General features: G+C 45.5%; 1 protein-coding gene across 2 annotated transcripts in view; it reads right to left on the bottom strand.

Moving 5' to 3' along the window:
- The window catches only part of emp2 (epithelial membrane protein 2), a 31,989-nt gene extending 11,398 nt beyond the window's left edge, over positions 1–20,591 (bottom strand). Inside the window, exons 1-4 of one of the 2 annotated variants that reach the window (XM_090194297.1) lie at positions 13,294–13,340; positions 8,178–8,276; positions 6,999–7,107; positions 6,546–6,686 (exon numbers count right to left, since the gene is read on the bottom strand). In XM_090194297.1, coding sequence (XP_090050423.1) covers positions 6,546–6,686; positions 6,999–7,107; positions 8,178–8,255 — 328 coding nt within the window. In that variant the 5' untranslated portion in view covers positions 8,256–8,276; positions 13,294–13,340. 2 annotated transcript variants of the gene reach the window in all.
- Positions 20,592–23,267: the final 2,676 nt, after the last annotated feature.

The raw sequence follows: 23,267 nt of genomic DNA on the forward strand, positions 1-23,267 counted from the left end.
AGTATTGGTACTCACTAGCCAGTAGCTGTCTTTGATTGGTAGATTTAGTATTACCAGTATTGGTACTCACTAGCCAGTAGCTGTCTTTGATTGGTAGATTTAGTATTGCCAGTAGCTGTCTTTGATTGGTAGATTTAGTATTGCCAGTAGCTGTCTTTGATTGGTAGATTTAGTATTACCAGTATTGGTACTCACTAGCCAGTAGCTGTCTTTGATTGGTAGATTTAGTATTGCCAGTATTGGTACTCACTAGCCATTAGCTGTCTTTGATTGGTAGATTTAGTATTACCAGTATTGGTACTCACCAGCCAGTAGCTGTCTTTGATTGGTAGATTTAGTATTACCAGTATTGGTACTCACTAGCCATTAGCTGTCTTTGATTGGTAGATTTAGTATTGCCAGTAGCTGTCTTTGATTGGTAGATTTAGTATTGCCAGTAGCTGTCTTTGATTGGTAGATTTAGTATTGCCAGTAGCTGTCTTTGATTGGTAGATTTAGTATTGCCAGTATTGGTACTCACTAGCCAGTAGCTGTCTTTGATTGGTAGATTTAGTATTACCAGTATTGGTACTCACCAGCCAGTAGCTGTCTTTGATTGGTAGATTTAGTATTGCCAGTATTGGTACTCACTAGCCAGTAGCTGTCTTTGATTGGTAGATTTAGTATTCCCAGTATTGGTACTCACTAGCCAGTAGCTGTCTTTGATTGGTAGATTTAGTATTGCCAGTAGCTGTCTTTGATTGGTAGATTTAGTATTACCAGTATTGGTACTCACTAGCCAGTAGCTGTCTTTGATTGGTAGATTTAGTATTACCAGTAGCTGTCTTTGATTGGTAGATTTAGTATTACCAGTATTGGTACTCACCAGCCAGTAGCTGTCTTTGATTGGTAGATTTAGTATTACCAGTATTGGTACTCACTAGCCAGTAGCTGTCGTTGATTGGTAGATTTAGTATTACCAGTATTGGTACTCACCAGCCAGTAGCTGTCTTTGATTGGTAGATTTAGTATTACCAGTATTGGTACTCACTAGCCAGTAGCTGTCTTTGATTGGTAGATTTAGTATTACCAGTAGCTGTCTTTGATTGGTAGATGTAGTATTACCAGTATTGGTACTCACCAGCCAGTAGCTGTCTTTGATTGGTAGATTTAGTATTACCAGTATTGGTACTCACTAGCCAGTAGCTGTCTTTGATTGGTAGATTTAGTATTACCAGTATTGGTACTCACTAGCCAGTAGCTGTCTTTGATTGGTAGATTTAGTATTGCCAGTAGCTGTCTTTGATTGGTAGATTTAGTATTACCAGTATTGGTACTCACTAGCCAGTAGCTGTCTTTGATTGGTAGATGTAGTATTACCAGTATTGGTACTCACTAGCCAGTAGCTGTCTTTGATTGGTAGATTTAGTATTGCCAGTAGCTGTCGTTGATTGGTAGATTTAGTATTACCAGTATTGGTACTCACCAGCCAGTAGCTGTCTTTGATTGGTAGATTTAGTATTACCAGTATTGGTACTCACTAGCCAGTAGCTGTCTTTGATTGGTAGATTTAGTATTACCAGTATTGGTACTCACTAGCCAGTAGCTGTCTTTGATTGGTAGATTTAGTATTGCCAGTAGCTGTCTTTGATTGGTAGATGTAGTATTACCAGTATTGGTACTCACTAGCCAGTAGCTGTCTTTGATTGGTAGATTTAGTATTGCCAGTAGCTGTCTTTGATTGGTAGATTTAGTATTCCCAGTATTGGTACTCACTAGCCAGTAGCTGTCTTTGATTGGTAGATTTAGTATTGCCAGTAGCTGTCTTTGATTGGTAGATTTAGTATTCCCAGTATTGGTACTCACCAGCCAGTAGCTGTCTTTGATTGGTAGATTTAGTATTACCAGTAGCTGTCTTTGATTGGTAGATTTAGTATTCCCAGTATTGGTACTCACCAGCCAGTAGCTGTCTTTGATTGGTAGATTTAGTATTCCCAGTATTGGTACTCACCAGCCAGTAGCTGTCTTTGATTGGTAGATTTAGTATTACCAGTATTGGTACTCACTAGCCAGTAGCTGTCGTTGATTGGTAGATGTAGTATTACCAGTATTGGTACTCACCAGCCAGTAGCTGTCTTTGATTGGTAGATTTAGTATTGCCAGTAGCTGTCTTTGATTGGTAGATTTAGTATTGCCAGTATTGGTACTCACCAGCCAGTAGCTGTCTTTGATTGGTAGATGTAGTATTCCCAGTATTGGTACTCACTAGCCAGTAGCTGTCTTTGATTGGTAGATTTAGTATTACCAGTATTGGTACTCACCAGCCAGTAGCTGTCTTTGATTGGTAGATTTAGTATTCCCAGTATTGGTACTCACCAGCCAGTAGCTGTCTTTGATTGGTAGATTTAGTATTACCAGTATTGGTACTCACTAACCAGTAGCTGTCTTTGATTGGTAGATTTAGTATTCCCAGTATTGGTACTCACCAGCCAGTAGCTGTCTTTGATTGGTAGATTTAGTATTCCCAGTATTGGTACTCACTAGCCAGTAGCTGTCTTTGATTGGTAGATTTAGTATTACCAGTATTGGTACTCACTAACCAGTAGCTGTCTTTGATTGGTAGATTTAGTATTCCCAGTATTGGTACTCACTAGCCAGTAGCTGTCTTTGATTGGTAGATTTAGTATTACCAGTATTGGTAGATTTAGTATTACCAGTATTGGTAGATTTAGTATTCCCAGTATTGGTACTCACTAGCCAGTAGCTGTCTTTGATTGGTAGATGTAGTATTCCCAGTATTGGTACTCACTAGCCAGTAGCTGTCTTTGATTGGTAGATTTAGTATTACCAGTATTGGTACTCACCAGCCAGTAGCTGTCTTTGATTGGTAGATTTAGTATTACCAGTATTGGTACTCACTAGCCATTAGCTGTCTTTGATTGGTAGATTTAGTATTACCAGTATTGGTACTCACCAGCCAGTAGCTGTCTTTGATTAGTAGATTTAGTATTACCAGTATTGGTACTCACCAGCCAGTAGCTGTCTTTGATTGGTAGATTTAGTATTCCCAGTATTGGTAGATTTAGTATTACCAGTATTGGTACTCACCAGCCAGTAGCTGTCTTTGATTGGTAGATTTAGTATTACCAGTATTGGTACTCACTAGCCATTAGCTGTCTTTGATTGGTAGATTTAGTATTACCAGTATTGGTACTCACCAGCCAGTAGCTGTCTTTGATTAGTAGATTTAGTATTACCAGTATTGGTACTCACCAGCCAGTAGCTGTCTTTGATTGGTAGATGTAGTATTACCAGTATTGGTACTCACTAGCCAGTAGCTGTCTTTGATTGGTAGATTTAGTATTACCAGTATTGGTACTCACTAGCCAGTAGCTGTCTTTGATTGGTAGATTTAGTATTACCAGTAGCTGTCTTTGATTGGTAGATTTAGTATTCCCAGTATTGGTACTCACCAGCCAGTAGCTGTCTTTGATTGGTAGATTTAGTATTGCCAGTAGCTGTCTTTGATTGGTAGATTTAGTATTGCCAGTAGCTGTCTTTGATTGGTAGATTTAGTATTACCAGTATTGGTACTCACTAACCAGTAGCTGTCTTTGATTGGTAGATTTAGTATTACCAGTATTGGTAGATTTAGTATTACCAGTATTGGTACTCACTAACCAGTAGCTGTCTTTGATTGGTAGATTTAGTATTACCAGTATTGGTACTCACCAGCCAGTAGCTGTCTTTGATTGGTAGATTTAGTATTCCCAGTATTGGTACTCACTAACCAGTAGCTGTCTTTGATTGGTAGATTTAGTATTCCCAGTATTGGTACTCACCAGCCAGTAGCTGTCTTTGATTGGTAGATTTAGTATTACCAGTATTGGTAGATTTAGTATTACCAGTATTGGTACTCACTAGCCAGTAGCTGTCTTTGATTGGTAGATTTAGTATTCCCAGTATTGGTACTCACTAGCCAGTAGCTGTCTTTGATTGGTAGATTTAGTATTACCAGTATTGGTACTCACTAGCCAGTAGCTGTCTTTGATTGGTAGATTTAGTATTACCAGTAGCTGTCTTTGATTGGTAGATTTAGTATTCCCAGTATTGGTACTCACTAGCCAGTAGCTGTCTTTGATTGGTAGATTTAGTATTACCAGTATTGGTACTCACTAGCCAGTAGCTGTCTTTGATTGGTAGATGTAGTATTCCCAGTATTGGTACTCACTAGCCAGTAGCTGTCTTTGATTGGTAGATTTAGTATTACCAGTATTGGTACTCACTAACCAGTAGCTGTCTTTGATTGGTAGATGTAGTATTCCCAGTATTGGTACTCACTAGCCAGTAGCTGTCTTTGATTGGTAGATTTAGTATTACCAGTATTGGTACTCACTAGCCAGTAGCTGTCTTTGATTGGTAGATTTAGTATTACCAGTAGCTGTCTTTGATTGGTAGATTTAGTATTGCCAGTATTGGTACTCACCAGCCAGTAGCTGTCTTTGATTGGTAGATTTAGTATTACCAGTATTGGTACTCACTAGCCAGTAGCTGTCTTTGATTGGTAGATTTAGTATTACCAGTAGCTGTCTTTGATTGGTAGATTTAGTATTACCAGTATTGGTACTCACTAACCAGTAGCTGTCTTTGATTGGTAGATGTAGTATTCCCAGTATTGGTACTCACTAGCCAGTAGCTGTCTTTGATTGGTAGATTTAGTATTACCAGTATTGGTACTCACCAGCCAGTAGCTGTCTTTGATTGGTAGATGTAGTATTCCCAGTATTGGTACTCACTAGCCAGTAGCTGTCTTTGATTGGTAGATGTAGTATTACCAGTATTGGTACTCACTAGCCAGTAGCTGTCTTTGATTGGTAGATTTAGTATTACCAGTAGCTGTCTTTGATTGGTAGATTTAGTATTGCCAGTATTGGTACTCACCAGCCAGTAGCTGTCTTTGATTGGTAGATGTAGTATTCCCAGTATTGGTACTCACTAGCCAGTAGCTGTCTTTGATTGGTAGATTTAGTATTACCAGTATTGGTACTCACTAGCCAGTAGCTGTCTTTGATTGGTAGATGTAGTATTCCCAGTATTGGTACTCACTAGCCAGTAGCTGTCTTTGATTGGTAGATTTAGTATTACCAGTATTGGTAGATTTAGTATTACCAGTATTGGTACTCACCAGCCAGTAGCTGTCTTTGATTGGTAGATTTAGTATTCCCAGTATTGGTACTCACCAGCCAGTAGCTGTCTTTGATTGGTAGATGTAGTATTCCCAGTATTGGTACTCACTAGCCAGTAGCTGTCTTTGATTGGTAGATTTAGTATTACCAGTAGCTGTCTTTGATTGGTAGATTTAGTATTGCCAGTATTGGTACTCACTAGCCAGTAGCTGTCTTTGATTGGTAGATTTAGTATTACCAGTATTGGTACTCACTAGCCAGTAGCTGTCTTTGATTGGTAGATTTAGTATTACCAGTATTGGTACTCACCAGCCAGTAGCTGTCTTTGATTGGTAGATTTAGTATTACCAGTAGCTGTCTTTGATTGGTAGATTTAGTATTACCAGTATTGGTACTCACCAGCCAGTAGCTGTCTTTGATTGGTAGATTTAGTATTACCAGTATTGGTACTCACTAGCCAGTAGCTGTCTTTGATTGGTAGATTTAGTATTGCCAGTAGCTGTCTTTGATTGGTAGATTTAGTATTGCCAGTAGCTGTCTTTGATTGGTAGATTTAGTATTACCAGTAGCTGTCTTTGATTGGTAGATTTAGTATTACCAGTATTGGTACTCACTAGCCAGTAGCTGTCTTTGATTGGTAGATTTAGTATTACCAGTATTGGTACTCACCAGCCAGTAGCTGTCTTTGATTGGTAGATTTAGTATTACCAGTATTGGTACTCACTAGCCAGTAGCTGTCTTTGATTGGTAGATTTAGTATTACCAGTATTGGTACTCACTAGCCAGTAGCTGTCTTTGATTGGTAGATTTAGTATTACCAGTATTGGTACTCACTAGCCAGTAGCTGTCTGATTGGTAGATTTAGTATTACCAGTATTGGTACTCACCAGCCAGTAGCTGTCTTTGATTGGTAGATTTAGTATTACCAGTATTGGTACTCACCAGCCAGTAGCTGTCTTTGATTGGTAGATTTAGTATTACCAGTATTGGTACTCACTAGCCAGTAGCTGTCTGATTGGTAGATGTAGTATTACCAGTATTGGTACTCACTAGCCAGTAGCTGTCTTTGATTGGTAGATTTAGTATTACCAGTATTGGTACTCACCAGCCAGTAGCTGTCTTTGATTGGTAGATTTAGTATTACCAGTATTGGTACTCACTAGCCAGTAGCTGTCTTTGATTGGTAGATTTAGTATTACCAGTATTGGTACTCACTAGCCAGTAGCTGTCTTTGATTGGTAGATTTAGTATTACCAGTATTGGTACTCACCAGCCAGTAGCTGTCTTTGATTGGTAGATTTAGTATTACCAGTATTGGTACTCACTAGCCAGTAGCTGTCTTTGATTGGTAGATTTAGTATTGCCAGTATTGGTACTCACTAGCCATTAGCTGGATGATGGCTGTAAAGACAAATCTCTCTCCTTGTTTCAGTTTGAAGAGCTGAAGGATGAACACAAAGAACCCCACGCAGCAGAGAATTGTGGACAGGATCATAGTGGCCTGGACAGCCTGTAGATAGACTAGAAAGAGAGGAGTGTTACAGAGAGAGAGACACAGAGAGAGAGACACAGAGAGAGAGAGAGACACAGAGAGAGAGAGAGACACAGAGAGAGAGAGAGAGAGAGAGAGAGACAGAGAGACACAGAGAGAGAGAGAGAGAGAGAGAGAGAGACACAGAGAGAGAGACACAGAGAGAGAGAGAGACACAGAGAGAGAGAGAGACACAGAGAGAGAGAGAGACACAGAGAGAGAGACACGGAGAGAGAGAGAGAGAGAGAGGTCTACAAACAGACACACACGTCCTTCGTGATAAGTCCTGGTTGCTAGGTTACCTGCGTCTGTGGAAGCGCCGTTCTTGACAGGGAGACATGTTACGTTACAGGAGTACCACAGGTCAGTGTAAATCACGTTGCCTCCTGGAGCAGACGCCACCCACCATGCCTAGACGGAGAGAGGATGTAGCTATAAAATACAGCACAGTTTGGACACACCTACTCATTCCAGGGTTTTTTCCTTTATTTTTTAAAACTACTTTCTGCATTGTAGAATAATAGTGAAGACATCAGATCACACCCTTTGCCTTGATGACAGCTTTGTACACTCTTTGGCATTCTCTCAACCAGCTTCATGAGGTAGTCACCAGGAATGCATTTCAATTAACAGGTGTGCCTTGGAAAAAAAATTACATTTTGAGTTCTTAATGCGTTTAAGCCAATCAGTTGGGTTGTGACAAGGTTTGGGGGGGGGGGGGGGATTATACAGAAGATAGCCCTATTTGGTAAAAGACCGAGTCCATATTATGGCAAGAACAGGTCAAATAAGCAAAGAGAAAGGATTAGAATAAATCTCACAAGACGCTGTGGAAGGTCAGACCCCTTGAATTGTTCCACATTTAGTTACATTTACAGCCTTGTTCTAAAATGGATTAACTTCACTAGGGTAGGGGGCAGCAATTAGAAATTTAAAAAAAATCGCTATTTCTGACTATTGTGAGCTCTCTCCTTGGCTGGAAAATGGCTGTATGGGTTGGATTTACAACAAGTTTCTTTAAAAATGGTGTACAATACTTGTATGTTTGAGGAATTTTAATTATGGGATTATCTGTTGTTTTGAATTTGGCGCCCTGCACTTTCACTGGCTGTTGTCGAGGTGGGACGATACCGTACCACTTGTACCAGAGAGAGGCTTTTTTACCTCAAATATTTCTGTTGTTCATTTTTAATACATTTGGTAAAATTTTGAAAATTCCTGGTTTCACTGTCATTACATGGTATTGTGATGTCATTATGGGGTATTGTGATGTCATTATGGGGTATTGTGATGTCATTATGGGGTATTGTGATGTCATTATGGGGTATTGTGATGTCATTATGGGGTATTGTGTGTAGATTGATGAGAGAGGGTTCAATCCATTTTAGAATAAGGCTGTAACGTAACAATGTGCAGGGAAAAAAAAAAGAGTCAGAATGTTTAAGTGACGTTTGGACAAAGGTCTGGGTTTGGTACTGTACATTGTTGATGGTGCTGATGAAGAGGAGGATGACTGAGATGACGTGGAAGAGGAGGATGAAGGTTAAAATCACCAACATGTCTGTCTGTTACACGGGAACCTAGAGAGAGAGAGAGAGAGAGAGAGAGAGAGACAGGGATAGAGAGAGAGAGAGACAGGGATAGAGAGAGAGAGAGAGAGAGAGAGAGAGAGAGAGAGAGAGAGAGAGAGAGAGAGACAGAGAGAGAGAGAGAGAGGGATAGAGAGAGAGAGAGGGATAGAGAGAGAGAGAGAGAGAGGGATAGAAAGAGAGAGAGAGAGAGACAGAGAGAGAGAGATTATATAGTTCACAATAATCGAGCAGGAAACTCCTTGTGTGAACTACAACAGGATACATTCCTGTAGACGGGTCTGTTGTGAACTAGAAGGGTCTGTTGTGAACTAGAAGGGTCTGTTGTGAACTACAACAGGATACATTCCTGTAGACGGGTCTGTTGTGAACTAGACGGGTCTGTTGTGAACTAGACGGGTCTGTTGTGAACTAGAAGGGTCTGTTGTGAACTAGACGGGTCTGTTGTGAACTAGAAGGGTCTGTTGTGAACTAGACGGGTCTGTTGTGAACTAGACGGGTCTGTTGTGAACTAGACGGGTCTGTTGTGAACTAGACGGGTCTGTTGTGAACTAGACGGGTCTGTTGTGAACTAGACGGGTCTGTTGTGAACTAGACGGGTCTGTTGTGAACTAGAAGGGTCTGTTGTGAACTAGAAGGGTCTGTTGTGAACTAGAAGGGTCTGTTGTGAACTAGACGGGTCTGTTGTGAACTACAACAGGATACATTCCTGTAGACGGGTCTGTTGTGAACTAGACGGGTCTGTTGTGAACTAGACGGGTCTGTTGTGAACTAGACGGGTCTGTTGTGAACTAGACGGGTCTGTTGTGAACTAGACGGGTCTGTTGTGAACTAGACGGGTCTGTTGTGAACTAGACAGGTCTGTTGTGAACTAGACGGGTCTGTTATAAACTAGATGGGTCTGTTGTGAACTAGACGGGTCTGTTGTGAACTAGACGGGTCTGTTGTGAACTAGACGGGTCTGTTGTGAACTACAACAGGATACATTCCTGTGCTGCGTTAGACGGGTCTGTTGTGAACTAGACGGGTCTGTTGTGAACTAGACGGGTCTGTTGTGAACTAGACGGGTCTGTTGTGAACTAGACGGGTCTGTTGTGAACTAGACGGGTCTGTTGTGAACTACAACAGGATACATTCCTGTGCTGCGTTAGATGGGTCTGTTGTGAACTAGACGGGTCTGTTGTGAACTAGACGGGTCTGTTGTGAACTAGAAGGGTCTGTTGTGAACTAGAAGGGTCTGTTGTGAACTAGACGGGTCTGTTGTGAACGCTGTCCAGTACCACGCAAGGTTAACCTCAGCGGATGGATTTCTCATTCAGCACTAATCCTAATCCTAAAAGGAAACTAAATCCCAACTACAGCTAAAGCTTTCCTTTCTGTGTCACATTTGAGACAATCAACAGATGAGTAATGATGACTGAGGAGCCAATCAACAGATGAGTAATGATGACTGAGGAGCCAATCAACAGATGAGTAATGGGTTTCTCCAGGTTCATCTCTCAGCTTTGTTATGGAAGGATTGGGAATATTGGGGAAGATGCCAGAGCTGTTAGAGTTAAAGAATAACCAATTGGAATATCTCTCTCTCTCCTACTCTAACTCAGTAGTTGGTATCAAAGCCATCAAATCAAATCATCCTAATAGACGATGTTAGATGTAGGGCCCCGACCCAGTTCCCTCTTTTAGTGGAAAATGCTGACTTGGATTTCACTTTTAATGTAATTTCTTCTCTTTTTTTATATAACACAGTCCTTAGATCTCTCTCTCGCTCACACACACACACACACACACACACACACACACACACACTCCGCTGAAACAGACTTCAGCCATGGAACAAATGATGGAAGCGAGAGGAGAGAGCTTCCAACACCACTAAGCTCCTTCCATCTTCCACGTGTAGAACTGTTGAGTCTTCTGTTTGAAGCTTTCGTTACCTCCTCCTCCGGGTCTTCTTCACCTCCTCCTCCTGGTCTTCTTCACCTCCTCCTGGTCTTCACCACCTCCTCCTGGTCTTCACCACCTCCTCCTCCTCCTCCTGGTCTTCACCACCTCCTCCCCCTGGTCTTCACCACCTCCTCCCCCTGGTCTTCACCACCTCCTCCTCCTGGTCTTCTTCACCTCCTCCTCCTCCGGGTATTCTTCACCTCCTCCTCCTCCTGGTCTTCACCACCTCCTCCTCCTCCTCCGGGTCTTCTTCACCTCCTCCTCCGGGTCTTCTTCACCTCCTCCTCCGGGTCTTCTTCACCTCCTCCTCCGGGTCTTCTTCACCTCCTCCTCCGGGTCTTCTTCACCTCCTCCTCCGGGTCTTCTTCACCTCCTCCTCCGGGTCTTCTTCACCTCCTCCTCCGGGTCTTCACCACCACCTCCTCCGGGTCTTCTTCACCTCCTCCTCCTCCTGGTCTTCACCACCTCCTCCTCCTCCTCCGGGTCTTCTTCACCTCCTCCTCCTGGTCTTCTTCACCTCTTGTTTAGCAGTAAAAACAACCATGACCCTTGTTTAGCAGTAAAAACAACCATGACCCTTGTTTAGCAGTAAAAACAACCATGACCCTTGTTTAGCAGTAAAAACAACCACGACCCTTGTTTAGCATTAAAAACAACCACGACCCTTGTTTAGCAGTAAAAACAACCACGACCCTTGTTTAGCAGTAAAAACAACCACGACCCTTGTTTAGCAGTAAAAACAACCATGACTCTTGTTTAGCAGTAAAACCAACCATGACCCATGTTTAGCAGTAAAAACAACCATGACCCATGTTTAGCAGTAAAAACAACCATGACCCTTGTTTAGCAGTAAAAACAACCATGACCCTTGTTTAGCAGTAAAAACAACCATGACCCTTGTTTAGCAGTAAAAACAACCATGACCCTTGTTTAGCAGTAAAAACAACCATGACCCTTGTTTAGCAGTAAAAACAACCATGACCCTTGTTTAGCAGTAAAAACAACCATGACCCTTGTTTAGCAGTAAAAACAACCATGACCCTTGTTTAGCAGTAAAAACAACCATGACCCTTGTTTAGCAGTAAAAACAACCACGACCCTTGTTTAGCAGTAAAAACAACCATGACCCATGTTTAGCAGTAAAAACAACCATGACCCATGTTTAGCAGTAAAAACAACCATGACCCTTGTTTAGCAGTAAAAACAACCATGACCCTTGTTTAGCAGTAAAAACAACCATGACCCTTGTTTAGCAGTAAAAACAACCATGACCCTTGTTTAGCAGTAAAAACAACCATGACCCTTGTTTAGCAGTAAAAACAACCATGACCCTTGTTTAGCAGTAAAAACAACCATGACCCTTGTTTAGCAGTAAAAACAACCATGACCCTTGTTTAGCAGTAAAAACAACCACGACCCTTGTTTAGCAGTAAAAACAACCATGACCCTTGTTTAACAGTAAAACCATGACCATTGTTTAGCAGTAAAAACAACCATGACCCTTGTTTAGCAGTAAAAACAACCATGACCCTTGTTTAGCAGTAAAACCAACCATGACCCTTGTTTAGCAGTAAAAACAACCATGACCCTTGTTTAGCAGTAAAAACAACCATGACCCTTGTTTAGCAGTAAAAACAACCATGACCCTTGTTTAGCAGTAAAAACAACCATGACCCTTGTTTAGCAGTAAAAACAACCACGACCCTTGTTTAGCAGTAAAAACAACCATGACCCTTGTTTAACAGTAAAACCATGACCCTTGTTTAGCAGTAAAAACAACCATGACCCTTGTTTAGCAGTAAAAACAACCACGACCCTTGTTTAGCAGTAAAACCATGACCATTGTTTAGCAGTAAAAACAACCATGACCCTTGTTTAGCAGTAAAAACAACCATGACCCTTGTTTAGCAGTAAAACCAACCATGACCCTTGTTTAGCAGTAAAAACAACCATGACCCTTGTTTAGCAGTAAAAACAACCATGACCCTTGTTTAGCAGTAAAACCAACCATGACCCTTGTTTAGCAGTAAAAACAACCATGACCCTTGTTTAGCAGTAAAAACAACCATGACCCTTGTTTAGCAGTAAAACCAACCATGACCCTTGTTTAGCAGTAAAACCATGACCCTTGTTTAGCAGTAAAAGCATGACCCTTGTTTAGCAGTAAAACCATGACCCTTGTTTAGCAGTAAAAGCATGACCCTTGTTTAGCAGTAAAACCATGACCCTTGTTTAGCAGTAAAAACAACCATGACCCTTGTTTAGCAGTAAAACCATGACCCTTGTTTAGCAGTAAAACCATGACCCTTGTTTAGCAGTAAAAGCATGACCCTTGTTTAGCAGTAAAACCAACCATGACCCTTGTTTAGCAGTAAAAACAACCATGACCCTTGTTTAGCAGTAAAACCATGACCCTTGTTTAGCAGTAAAACCATGACCCTTGTTTAGCAGTGAAAGTTGTATTCCTTCATGGGTTATTTTATTTAGTTGCCTTTATTTTGGTTCAGACATAAATAACGTGAATCCGGTGTGTTTAGAGCCAACCTTTAGAAAGCCATACCAGCATATGTTATTCAGCTGAGACACAGACCCTGCAGGACACACACACACACACACACACAGTCCTGTCCTGCTGGGTTCAAAGGCTTCCCTCTGACTCTGGAATCCCAAAATGACTACCGGGGGGGGGGGACGTTCAACCGTCCTTAGTGGTGTGTGTGTGTGTGTGTAAACACATTCCTGGGGGGACATGGCCATGAGAAATGACTACCACGTATATCAACGAATTGGCGCGGGCACTAGAACAGTCTGCAGCACCCTACTAGAATCTGAAGTCAAATGTCTACTGTTTGTTGATGATCTGGTTCTTCTGTCCCCAACCAAGGAGGGCCGACAGCAGCACCTAGATCTACTGCACAGATTCTGTCAGACCTGGGCCCTGACAGTAAATCTCAGTAAGACCAAAATAATGGTGTTCCAAAAAAGGTCCAGTCGCCAGGACCACAAATACAAATTCCATCTAGACACTGTTGCCCTAGAGCACATAAAAAACTATACATACCTCGGCCTAAACATCAGCGCCACAGGTAACTTCCACAAAGCTGTGAACGATCTGAGAGACAAGGCAAGAAGGGCATTCTATGCCATCAAAAGGAACATACATTTCAACATACCAATTAGGATCTGGCTAAAAATACTTGAATCAGTCATAGAGCCCATTGCCCTTTATGGTTGTGAGGTCTGGGGTCCGCTCACCAACCAAGAATTCACAAAATGGGACAAACACCAACTTTGCAAAAACATCCATGTATAACACAACACACCAAATAATGCATGCAGGGCAGAATTAGGCCGATACCCACTAATTATCAAAATCCAGAAAAGAGACGTTAAATTCTACAACCACCTAAAAGGAAGTGATTCCCAAACCTTCCATAACAAAGCCATCACCTACAGAGAGATGACCCTGGAGAAGAGTCCCCTAAGCAAGCTGGTCCTGGGGCTCTGTTCACAAACACACCCTACAGAGCCCCAGGACAGCAGCACAATTACACCCAACCAAATCATGAGAAAACAAAAAGATAATTACTTGACACATTAGAAAGAATTAACAAAAAAAACAGAGCAAACTAGAATGCTATTTGGCCCTAAACAGAGAGTACACAGTGGCAGAATACCTGACCACTGTGACTGACCCTAAACAGAGAGTACACAGTGGCAGAATACCTGACCACTGTGACTGACCCAAAATTAAGGAAAGCTTTAACTATGTACAGACTCAGTGAGCATAGCCTTGCTATTGAGAAAGGCCGCCGGCAGACCAGCTGACAGTATCAGAGCTAGTGGAAGTGTATTCTGCTTCCTGTCACTAGTATCCAGCTTCATGTTTTATAGCACTGGTAATGTTATAGCCATATGCTGCTACTGCTGCCAGTGTGTGTGTGTGTGTGTGTGTGTGTGTGTGTGTGTGTGTTTTCCTCTCTGCACTAGTAGGAGCTTTCATGGTTCATTCAATATCAGCTGGGAGACAAACACACACACACACACACACACACAGTAACAAGAGAAGCAACCACAAAAGGCTCAGCCAAACTCATTGACGACAGATGAGTGACATTCTTTCACCAAATGTGTTCTTAAAATCCCCCCCCTCCCTCAGTGGGATACGCTTCCCCCTAATAGTTTAACGATCGAGACAGGTTTCCCCAATCAGGGTTCAGACCCCCCCCCGTTCCCAACCAGGGGACCAGGGTTCAGACCCCCCCCCGTTCCCAATCAGGAGACCAGGATTCAAACCCCCCCCCCCCCCCCGTTCCCAACCAGGAGACCAGGGTTCAGATCCCACCCCCCAAATCAGGAGACCAGGGTTCAGACCCCCCCCCAACCAGGAGACCAGGGTTCAGATCCCCCCCTCGTTCCCAATCAAGACCCCAGGGTTCAGATCCCCCCCCCCCGTTCCCAACCAGGGGACCAGGGTTCAGACCCCCCCCCCAAATCAGGAGACCAGGGTTCAGACCCCCCCCCCCCCAACCAGGAGACCAGGGTTCAGATCCCCCCCTCGTTCCCAATCAGGAGACCAGGGTTCAGACCCCCCCCCCCAACCAGGAGACCAGGGTTCAGATCCCCCCCTCGTTCCCAATCAGGAGACCAGGGTTCAGATCCCCCCCCCCATTCCCAATCAGGAGACCAGGGTTCAGACCCCCCCGTTCCCAATCAGGAGACCAGGATTCAGACCCCCCCCCCCCCCCCCCCGTTCCCAACCAGGAGACGAGGGTTCAGATCCCCCCCCCCCATTCCCAATCAGGAGACCAGGGTTCAGATCCCACCCCCAAATCAGGAGAGCAGGGTTCAGACCCCCCCCCCAACCAGGAGACCAGGGTTCAGATCCCCCCCTTGTTCCCAATCAGGAGACCAGGGTTCAGATCCCCCCCCCCCTCGTTCCCAATCAAGACCCCAGGGTTCAGATCCCCCCCGTTCCCAACCAGGGGACCAGGGTTCAGACCCCCCCCCCCCCCCCCAAATCAGGAGACCAGGGTTCAGACCCCCCCCCCCCAACCAGGAGACCAGGGTTCAGATCCCCCCCTCGTTCCCAATCAGGAGACCAGGGTTCAGACCCCCCCCCCCCCCCCCCAACCAGGAGACCAGGGTTCAGATCCCCCCCTCGTTCCCAATCAGGAGACCAGGGTTCAGATCCCCCCCCCCGTTCCCAATCAGGAGACCAGGGTTCAGATCCCCCCCCCCCATTCCCAATCAGGAGACCAGGGTTCAGATCCCCCCCCCCCATTCCCAATCAGGAGACCAGGGTTCAGATCCCCCCCCCCCATTCCCAATCAAGAGACCAGGGTTCAGACCCCCCCCCCCCAACCAGGAGACCAGGGTTCAGATCCCCCCCTCGTTCCCAATCAGGAGACCAGGGTTCAGATCCCCCCCCCCATTCCCAATCAGGAGACCAGGGTTCAGACCCCCCCGTTCCCAATCAGGAGACCAGGATTCAGACCCCCCCCCCCCCCCCCCCGTTCCCAACCAGGAGACGAGGGTTCAGATCCCCCCCCCCCATTCCCAATCAGGAGACCAGGGTTCAGATCCCACCCCCAAATCAGGAGACCAGGGTTCAGACCCCCCCCCCCAACCAGGAGACCAGGGTTCAGATCCCCCCCTTGTTCCCAATCAGGAGACCAGGGTTCAGATCCCCCCCCCCCCTCGTTCCCAATCAAGACCCCAGGGTTCAGATCCCCCCCGTTCCCAACCAGGGGACCAGGGTTCAGACCCCCCCCCCCCCCCCAAATCAGGAGACCAGGGTTCAGACCCCCCCCCCCCCAACCAGGAGACCAGGGTTCAGATCCCCCCCTCGTTCCCAATCAGGAGACCAGGGTTCAGACCCCCCCCCCCCCCCCAACCAGGAGACCAGGGTTCAGATCCCCCCCTCGTTCCCAATCAGGAGACCAGGGTTCAGATCCCCCCCCCCGTTCCCAATCAGGAGACCAGGGTTCAGATCCCCCCCCCCCATTCCCAATCAGGAGACCAGGGTTCAGATCCCCCCCCCCCATTCCCAATCAAGAGACCAGGGTTCAGACCCCCCCCCCCCCACCCGTTCCCAATCAGGAGACCAGGATTCAGACCCCCCCCGTTCCCAACCAGGAGACCAGGGTTCAGATCCCACCCCCCAATCAGGAGACCAGGGTTCAGACCCCCCCCCCCCCCCCCAACCAGGAGACCAGGGTTCAGATCCCCCCCTTGTTCCCAATCAGGAGACCAGGGTTCAGATCCCCCCCCCCCCTCGTTCCCAATCAAGACCCCAGGGTTCAGTTCCCCCCCCCCGTTCCCAACCAGGGGACCAGGGTTCAGACCCTCCCCCCCCAAATCAGGGGACCAGGGTTCAGACCCCCCCCCAAATCAGGAGACCAGGGTTCAGACCCCCCCCCCCTCCCCCAATCAGGAGACCAGGGTTCAGACCCCCCCCCCCCAACCAGGAGACCAGGGTTCAGATCCCCCCCCCCCTCGTTCCCAATCAGGAGACCAGGGCTCAGATCCCCCCCCCCCCGTTCCCAATCAGGAGACCAGGGCTCAGATCCCCCCCCCCCCCGTTCCCAATCAGGAGACCAGGGTTCAGATCCCCCCCGTTCCCAACCAGGAGACCAGGGTTCAGATCCCACCCCCCAACCAGGAGACCAGGGTTCAGATCCCCCCCTTGTTCCCAATCAGGAGACCAGGGTTCAGATCCCCCCCCCCCCCTCGTTCCCAATCAAGACCCCAGGGTTCAGATCCCCCCCCCCCGTTCCCAACCAGGGGACCAGGGTTCAGATCCCCCCCCCTCGTTCCCAATCAAGACCCCAGGGTTCAGATCCCCCCCCCCCGTTCCCAACCAGGGGACCAGGGTTCAGACCCTCCCCCCCCAAATCAGGGGACCAGGGTTCAGACCCCCCCCCCAAATCAGGAGACCAGGGTTCAGACCCCCCCCCCCCCTCCCCCAATCAGGAGACCAGGGTTCAGACCCCCCCCCCCCCCCAACCAGGAGACCAGGGTTCAGATCCCCCCCTCGTTCCCAATCAGGAGACCAGGGTTCAGACCCCCCCCCCCCCCCAACCAGGAGACCAGGGTTCAGATCCCCCCCTCGTTCCCAATCAGGAGACCAGGGCTCAGATCCCCCCCCCCCCCCGTTCCCAATCAGGAGACCAGGGTTCAGATCCCCCCCCCCCGTTCCCAATCAGGAGACCAGGGCTCAGATCCCCCCCCCCCCCCCCGTTCCCAATCAGGAGACCAGGGTTCAGATCCCCCCCCCCCCCCGTTCCCAATCAGGAGACCAGGGTTCAGATCCTCCCCCCCTCCCGTTCCCAATCAGGAGACCAGGGTTCAGATCCTCCCCCCCTCCCGTTCCCAATCAGGAGACCAGGGTTCAGACCCCCCCCCCCTCCCGTACCCAATCAGGAGACCAGGATTCAGACCCCCCCCCCGTTCCCAACCAGGAGACCAGGGTTCAGATCCCCCCCCCAATCAGGAGACCAGGGATCCCCCTGTGACACGTACACACACACTGCTAACTAACATTCTGAAGGTCAATATAGATTATTAATAGACAACAAAAGACATACAGCATTCAGTCTACAACTCTAGTACTTTACTACACGCACACACACTACACACTACACACTACACACACACACACACACACACAGCACGCATCTGATAGTGCAGCCATTTCCCTGACCCAGTGTTGCTACATGAGGTCCATTCATCAAATCACATTTTATTGGTCACAAACACATGGTTAGCAGATGTTAATGCGAGTGTAGCAAAATGCTATATTCATCCACCCATTCATCCATCCATCCAATCATTCACTCAAGTTTCACAACTACAGCTTACAAAAGAGTAGAATTGTTCTCTCTCTCATCTCTCTCTCCGTCTCTCTCTCCGTCTCTCCCTCCGTCTCTCTCCCTCCCTCCGTCTCTCTCCCTCCCTCCGTCTCTCTCCCTCCCTCGCCGTCTCTCTCTCTCCGTCTCTCCGTCTCCCCGTCTCTCTCTCAGTCTCTCCGTCTCTCTCTCCCTCCGTCTCTCTCCCTCCCTCCGTCTCTCTCTCCCTCCCTCCGTCTCTCTCTCCCTCCCTCCGTCTCTCTCTCCCTCCCTCCCTCCGTCCGTCTCTCCCTCCCTCCCTCCGTCCGTCTCTCCCTCCCTCCCTCCGTCCGTCTCTCCCTCCGTCCGTCTCTCCCTCCCTCCGTCTCTCCCTCCCTCCGTCTCTCCCTCCCTCCGAACATTTAGAATGTTCAGAATGTTTAGAACACTGCAGATATATAAAATAGAATCCCAACAAGATCTCACAGTTTGACCAATTTTAACTTCAGATTCTGACGTTTATCCACGTTTCTCCAAATGTCAAATTTTCAAAGGGTTAAAGTGTATCCATTCATTCCAAATGGTTTAAGGTTTTTGGATAGGGTTCAAACGAAAACAACAAACAAACAAACAAAAAACGACTGGGATGGAACGTTCAGATCCAGACTCATGGAAATACAGGTTTTCAACAGGTTACAGGTTACAAATACAGGTTTTCCCCGCCAACATCCTCAGGACATAGACGTCCAATGGAATGCATGGAGCTGAAATGATTCCTGCCGCGACAGATGGGCCTGGCTGGCAGTGTGTCTTCCAGACCGTGCAGCCCAAACCGGTCTCAACGTTCTGTCTCCGTTTCATTGCTGCTAATTCATTCAAATGCGTTGTCTTTTACTGAAGCCTAAACGAAACAGTAACGCAACGTAATGTTATATACAGTAAATCCCCATGGGGCGCAAACGTACATTACTTGAATGACGCTCATTCCTGAAGTTCCTTTTGTTCAGACATTCCAGTACGACTCTTTTTGGCCACACGGGGGCGCCATTGGGAAGCGAAAAGCAAGGAAGGTTCTTCTGCCAACGGAGAAGTTTTGTCCGCGACCGTCTCTGAGCGCTCCTCCCACCAGGGCTATAAATCATCCGATTAAACCCAATGATGTATATAAAACTCTGGATTGATATTTGCTATGGTTTTGGCAATTGAGCTGTTTTGCAGCCACATGTCGGCCATATTGGAACTCCCCTTGTCGGTCATATTGGAACTCCCCTTGTAAGAGCAGTACCCTTGTAAGAGCAGAATTCTATAGTATTTCCATAAAAGGTTCCAAGGACAAAATTACAAGTATTAAAATGTTTTAAAAAATGTGTTGTAGTGGGGACAGCAACATCTCTAAAAAAAATGCTTTAAGAAAAATGGTTTTATATGAACATATATATATATATATATTCATATTTTATGCTTAGCTCACATATATATATATATATATAAAATATGCATTAATATAATAAACGTGTCAGAAACGAATGTAAACATTATTAAACGCATTTATATAGATTCCAGAATATTATTTACATTTGTGGAGGGAGAGCCAAGATGGAGGCTCAGTGGTGTCAATACAGCGCCACTTGTCAAATATCCAGGCTTCATACACATCATTGATTAAAGTTAAACAGAGAGGGCTGCTGACTGCGTTATCAGTTTTCCTCCAGACTGTTGGGGGGGAAAGAAAACGGCAAAAATGATCTCCAACCACAAAAAAAGGGTTATGAACAGTTTGTGCCCCACGGGAAACAGTTTGGAAACCACGGAGTTGGAGCACCCTGTTGTAGGAGAACTTTCCTGCAATGCGTTTTAAAACTTGTCGTGTATTTGAGGTTTAAAAAAAGGCTTCTGAAGTTTGTAATTTCTACTTTAAAAATGTCCGATTTGTTTTTCCCAATTACGATTTTTTTTTAAATCAACTTCTGAAAAAAAAAAGTTAATTAATTATAATCCACATTTCCTGTTGCCGCAGGATTATTTTCCTGCTGTAGGAAACTGGCTCCTCACACACACACACACACACACACACACACACACACTAGTTGACTCCGCACACAAATACAATATAAACCCACCACTGGACTGGATTACAGAACACGAAGGAAACTACATCCTTTCGTTGCGCAGGGAGACAAACTCCTAGACAGACGACGCCCCTTTCATTGGCAGGAACCAAAAGTTCAACTCAGTGGAAATTAAATTACTAACTTCAGTAAAAGTTACACACTCCTGCCACACCATCCAGTACATTATTTCAAACCTACCACGCCATAGAAAAAGGGCTAATCAATCATTTCCCCACTCAAACAGGAAAAGTTCAAGACAATTATCCGATTTAGTTTTTTAACAAAATGAACATCATTTATTATGAAGAGTTGTAACCTGTAATAAATGAAGTAGCGAGCTACTCACCAAATGAACTGTAGAACGGGGCAGCAGAGCTCAGACGTCGCGCTGGAGAGAGAGATGTAGTAGAAACGTGACTGTAGGTTGGCTTGGTCGTAGTATTAAGAGAGGTAGCGGTGCGCGACCCCGGCTACTGTGTCGTGTACGCGCCGGACTCTGTGGTTGGGTGTGGTCTGTAAATTCTGTCCTGTGTTGTCGGGAGGAGCACGGAGAGAGAGAGAGAACACAGAGTGTTCACAAACACAAACACACCCCACAGAGAACACAGAGTGTTCACAAACACAAACACACCCCACAGAGCCCCAGGACAGCAGCACAATTAGACCCAACCAAATCATGAGAAAACAAAAAGATAATTACTTGACACATTGAAAAGAATTAACAAAAAAACAGAGCAAACTAGAATGCTATTTGGCCCTAAACAGAGAGTACACAGCGGCAGAATACCTGACCACTGTGACTGACCCTAAACAGAGAGTACACAGTGGCAGAATACCTGACCACTCTGTGACTGACCCTAAACAGAGAGTACACAGTGGCAGAATACCTGACCACTGTGATTGACCCTAAACAGAGAGTACACAGTGGCAGAATACCTGACCACTGTGACTGACCCAAACTTAAGGAAAACTTTGACTATGTACAGACTCAGTGAGCATAGCCTTGCTATTGAGAAAGGCCGCCGTAGGCAGACATGGATCTCAGGAGAAGACAGGCTATGTGCAACAAAACAAACCCAATTTTGATAAACTCCCATATCTACTGGGTGAAATTCCACAGTGTGCCATCACAGCAGCAAGATTTGTGACCTGTTGCCACAAGAAAAGGGCAACCAGTGAAGAACAAACACCATTGTAAATATAACTCATATTTATGGTGATTTATTTTCCCTTGTGTACTTTAACTATTTGTACATCGTTACAACACTTTATGAGTGTAATGTTTACTGTTAATTTATATTGTTTATTTCACTTTGGTTTATTGTCTATTTCACTTGCTTTGGCAACGTAAACAGAGTAAACAATGTTAACATATGTTCCAATAAAGACCCTTTTGAATTGAATTGAGTTTAATTTAATTTAATTGAGTTGAATTGAATTGAAATTGAGTTGAATTTAATTTAATTTAATTGAGTTGAATTGAAAAAGAGTAAAATAAAAGGTCTGGAGTGGTGCAGTGGTCTCTGAGGCGTCACTACAGACCCTCTACAGACGGGTTGTATTACAACCGGCCGTGATTGGGAGTCCAACAGGGTGGCGTACAATTGGCCCAGCGTCGTCCGGGTTAGGGCAGGATTTGGCCCGGGTTGGAAGGCCGTCATTGGCCCAGCGTCGTCCGGGTTAGGGCAGGATTTGGCCCGGGTTGGAAGGCCGTCATTGGCCCAGCGTCGTCCGGGTTAGGGCAGGATTTGGCCCGGGTTGGAAGGCCGTCATTGTAAAATAACAATTTGTTCTTAACTGACTTATCTAGTTTAAAACTTGTTCTGGCTGGGGGGTAGCTACTATTGAGTAGTTTGGATGAATAAGGTGCCCAGAGTAAACTGCCTGGCCCAGTTGCTAATATATGCATATTATTAGTAGATTAGTAGACACTCTGAAGTTTCTAGAACTGTTTGATGTCTGTGTGTATAACAGAACTCAAAAACCAGAGAAGAAGTCCAACCAGGAAGTGGTAAATCTGGGGTTTGTAGTTTTTCAACTCATTGCCTATCGAATATACAGTATCTATGGGGTCATTATGCACTTCCTGAGGCTTCCACTAGATGTCAACAGTCTTTAGAACCTTGTTTGATGCTTCTACTGTGAAAGATGGGGGGGAATGGGAGCTGAATGAGTCAGAGGTCTGCCAGAGTAGCATGAGCTGGTCACTCGGGTTCACGTGAGAGTTAGCTTGCGTTCCATTGCATTTTCTACAGACAAAGGAATTCTCCGGTTGGAACATTATTGAAGATTTACGATAAAAACATCCTAAAGATTGATTCTATACATAGATTGACATGTTTCTACAAACTGTAATATGACTTTTCGTCTGAACTTTCACCTTGACCATCTCTCTCTCTCTCTCTCGCTCTCTCTCTCTCTCTCTCTTTGTCTCTTTGTCTCTCTGTCTCTCTGTCTCTCTTTCTCTCTCTGTCTCTCTCTCTGTCTCTCTCTGTGTGTCTCTCTCTCTGTCTCTCTCTCTCTCTCTCTCTGTCTCTCTCTCTTTCTCTCTCTGTCTCTCTCTCTGTCTCTCTCTCTGTCTCTCTCTGTGTGTCTCTCTCTCTGTCTCTCTCTCTCTCCCTCTTCATCTCAGACCTGGAAGGGTTTCTTGGCTCGGCTAGTGCTTTCCCCTCTAGTAAATCAAATCAAATGTTATTTATCACTTCATTCTTGGTAAAACAACTGTCACGTTTGTTATATGGATGAGATCGAGGCGCAGCGTGATGTGAATACATCTTCTTATTTAATGAAACGAAGAACACTTCAACAAACTTACAAAACAACAAAATGAACATGAAGTTAAATAGAATAAGTACAAGACACAGGCAACTAAAACATTGCTTTGCGGTAGCAGAGAGAACATTCTATGACTTGGGTGTCTGGAGTCTTTGACAATTTATGCACCTTCCTCTGACACCGCCTGGTATAGAGGTCCTGGATGTCTGGAAGCTTGATGATGTACTGGGCTCGTACTGGGCTGTAGTGCCTTGTGGTCGGAGGCCAAGCAGTTGTCATGCCAGGCGGTGATGCAACCAGCCAAGATGCTCTCGATGGTG

This window comes from Oncorhynchus mykiss, chromosome 13, assembly GCF_057628025.1.
Source record: "Oncorhynchus mykiss isolate SJ-2025 chromosome 13, ASM5762802v1, whole genome shotgun sequence".
NCBI classification, from domain to species: domain Eukaryota; kingdom Metazoa; phylum Chordata; class Actinopteri; order Salmoniformes; family Salmonidae; genus Oncorhynchus; species Oncorhynchus mykiss.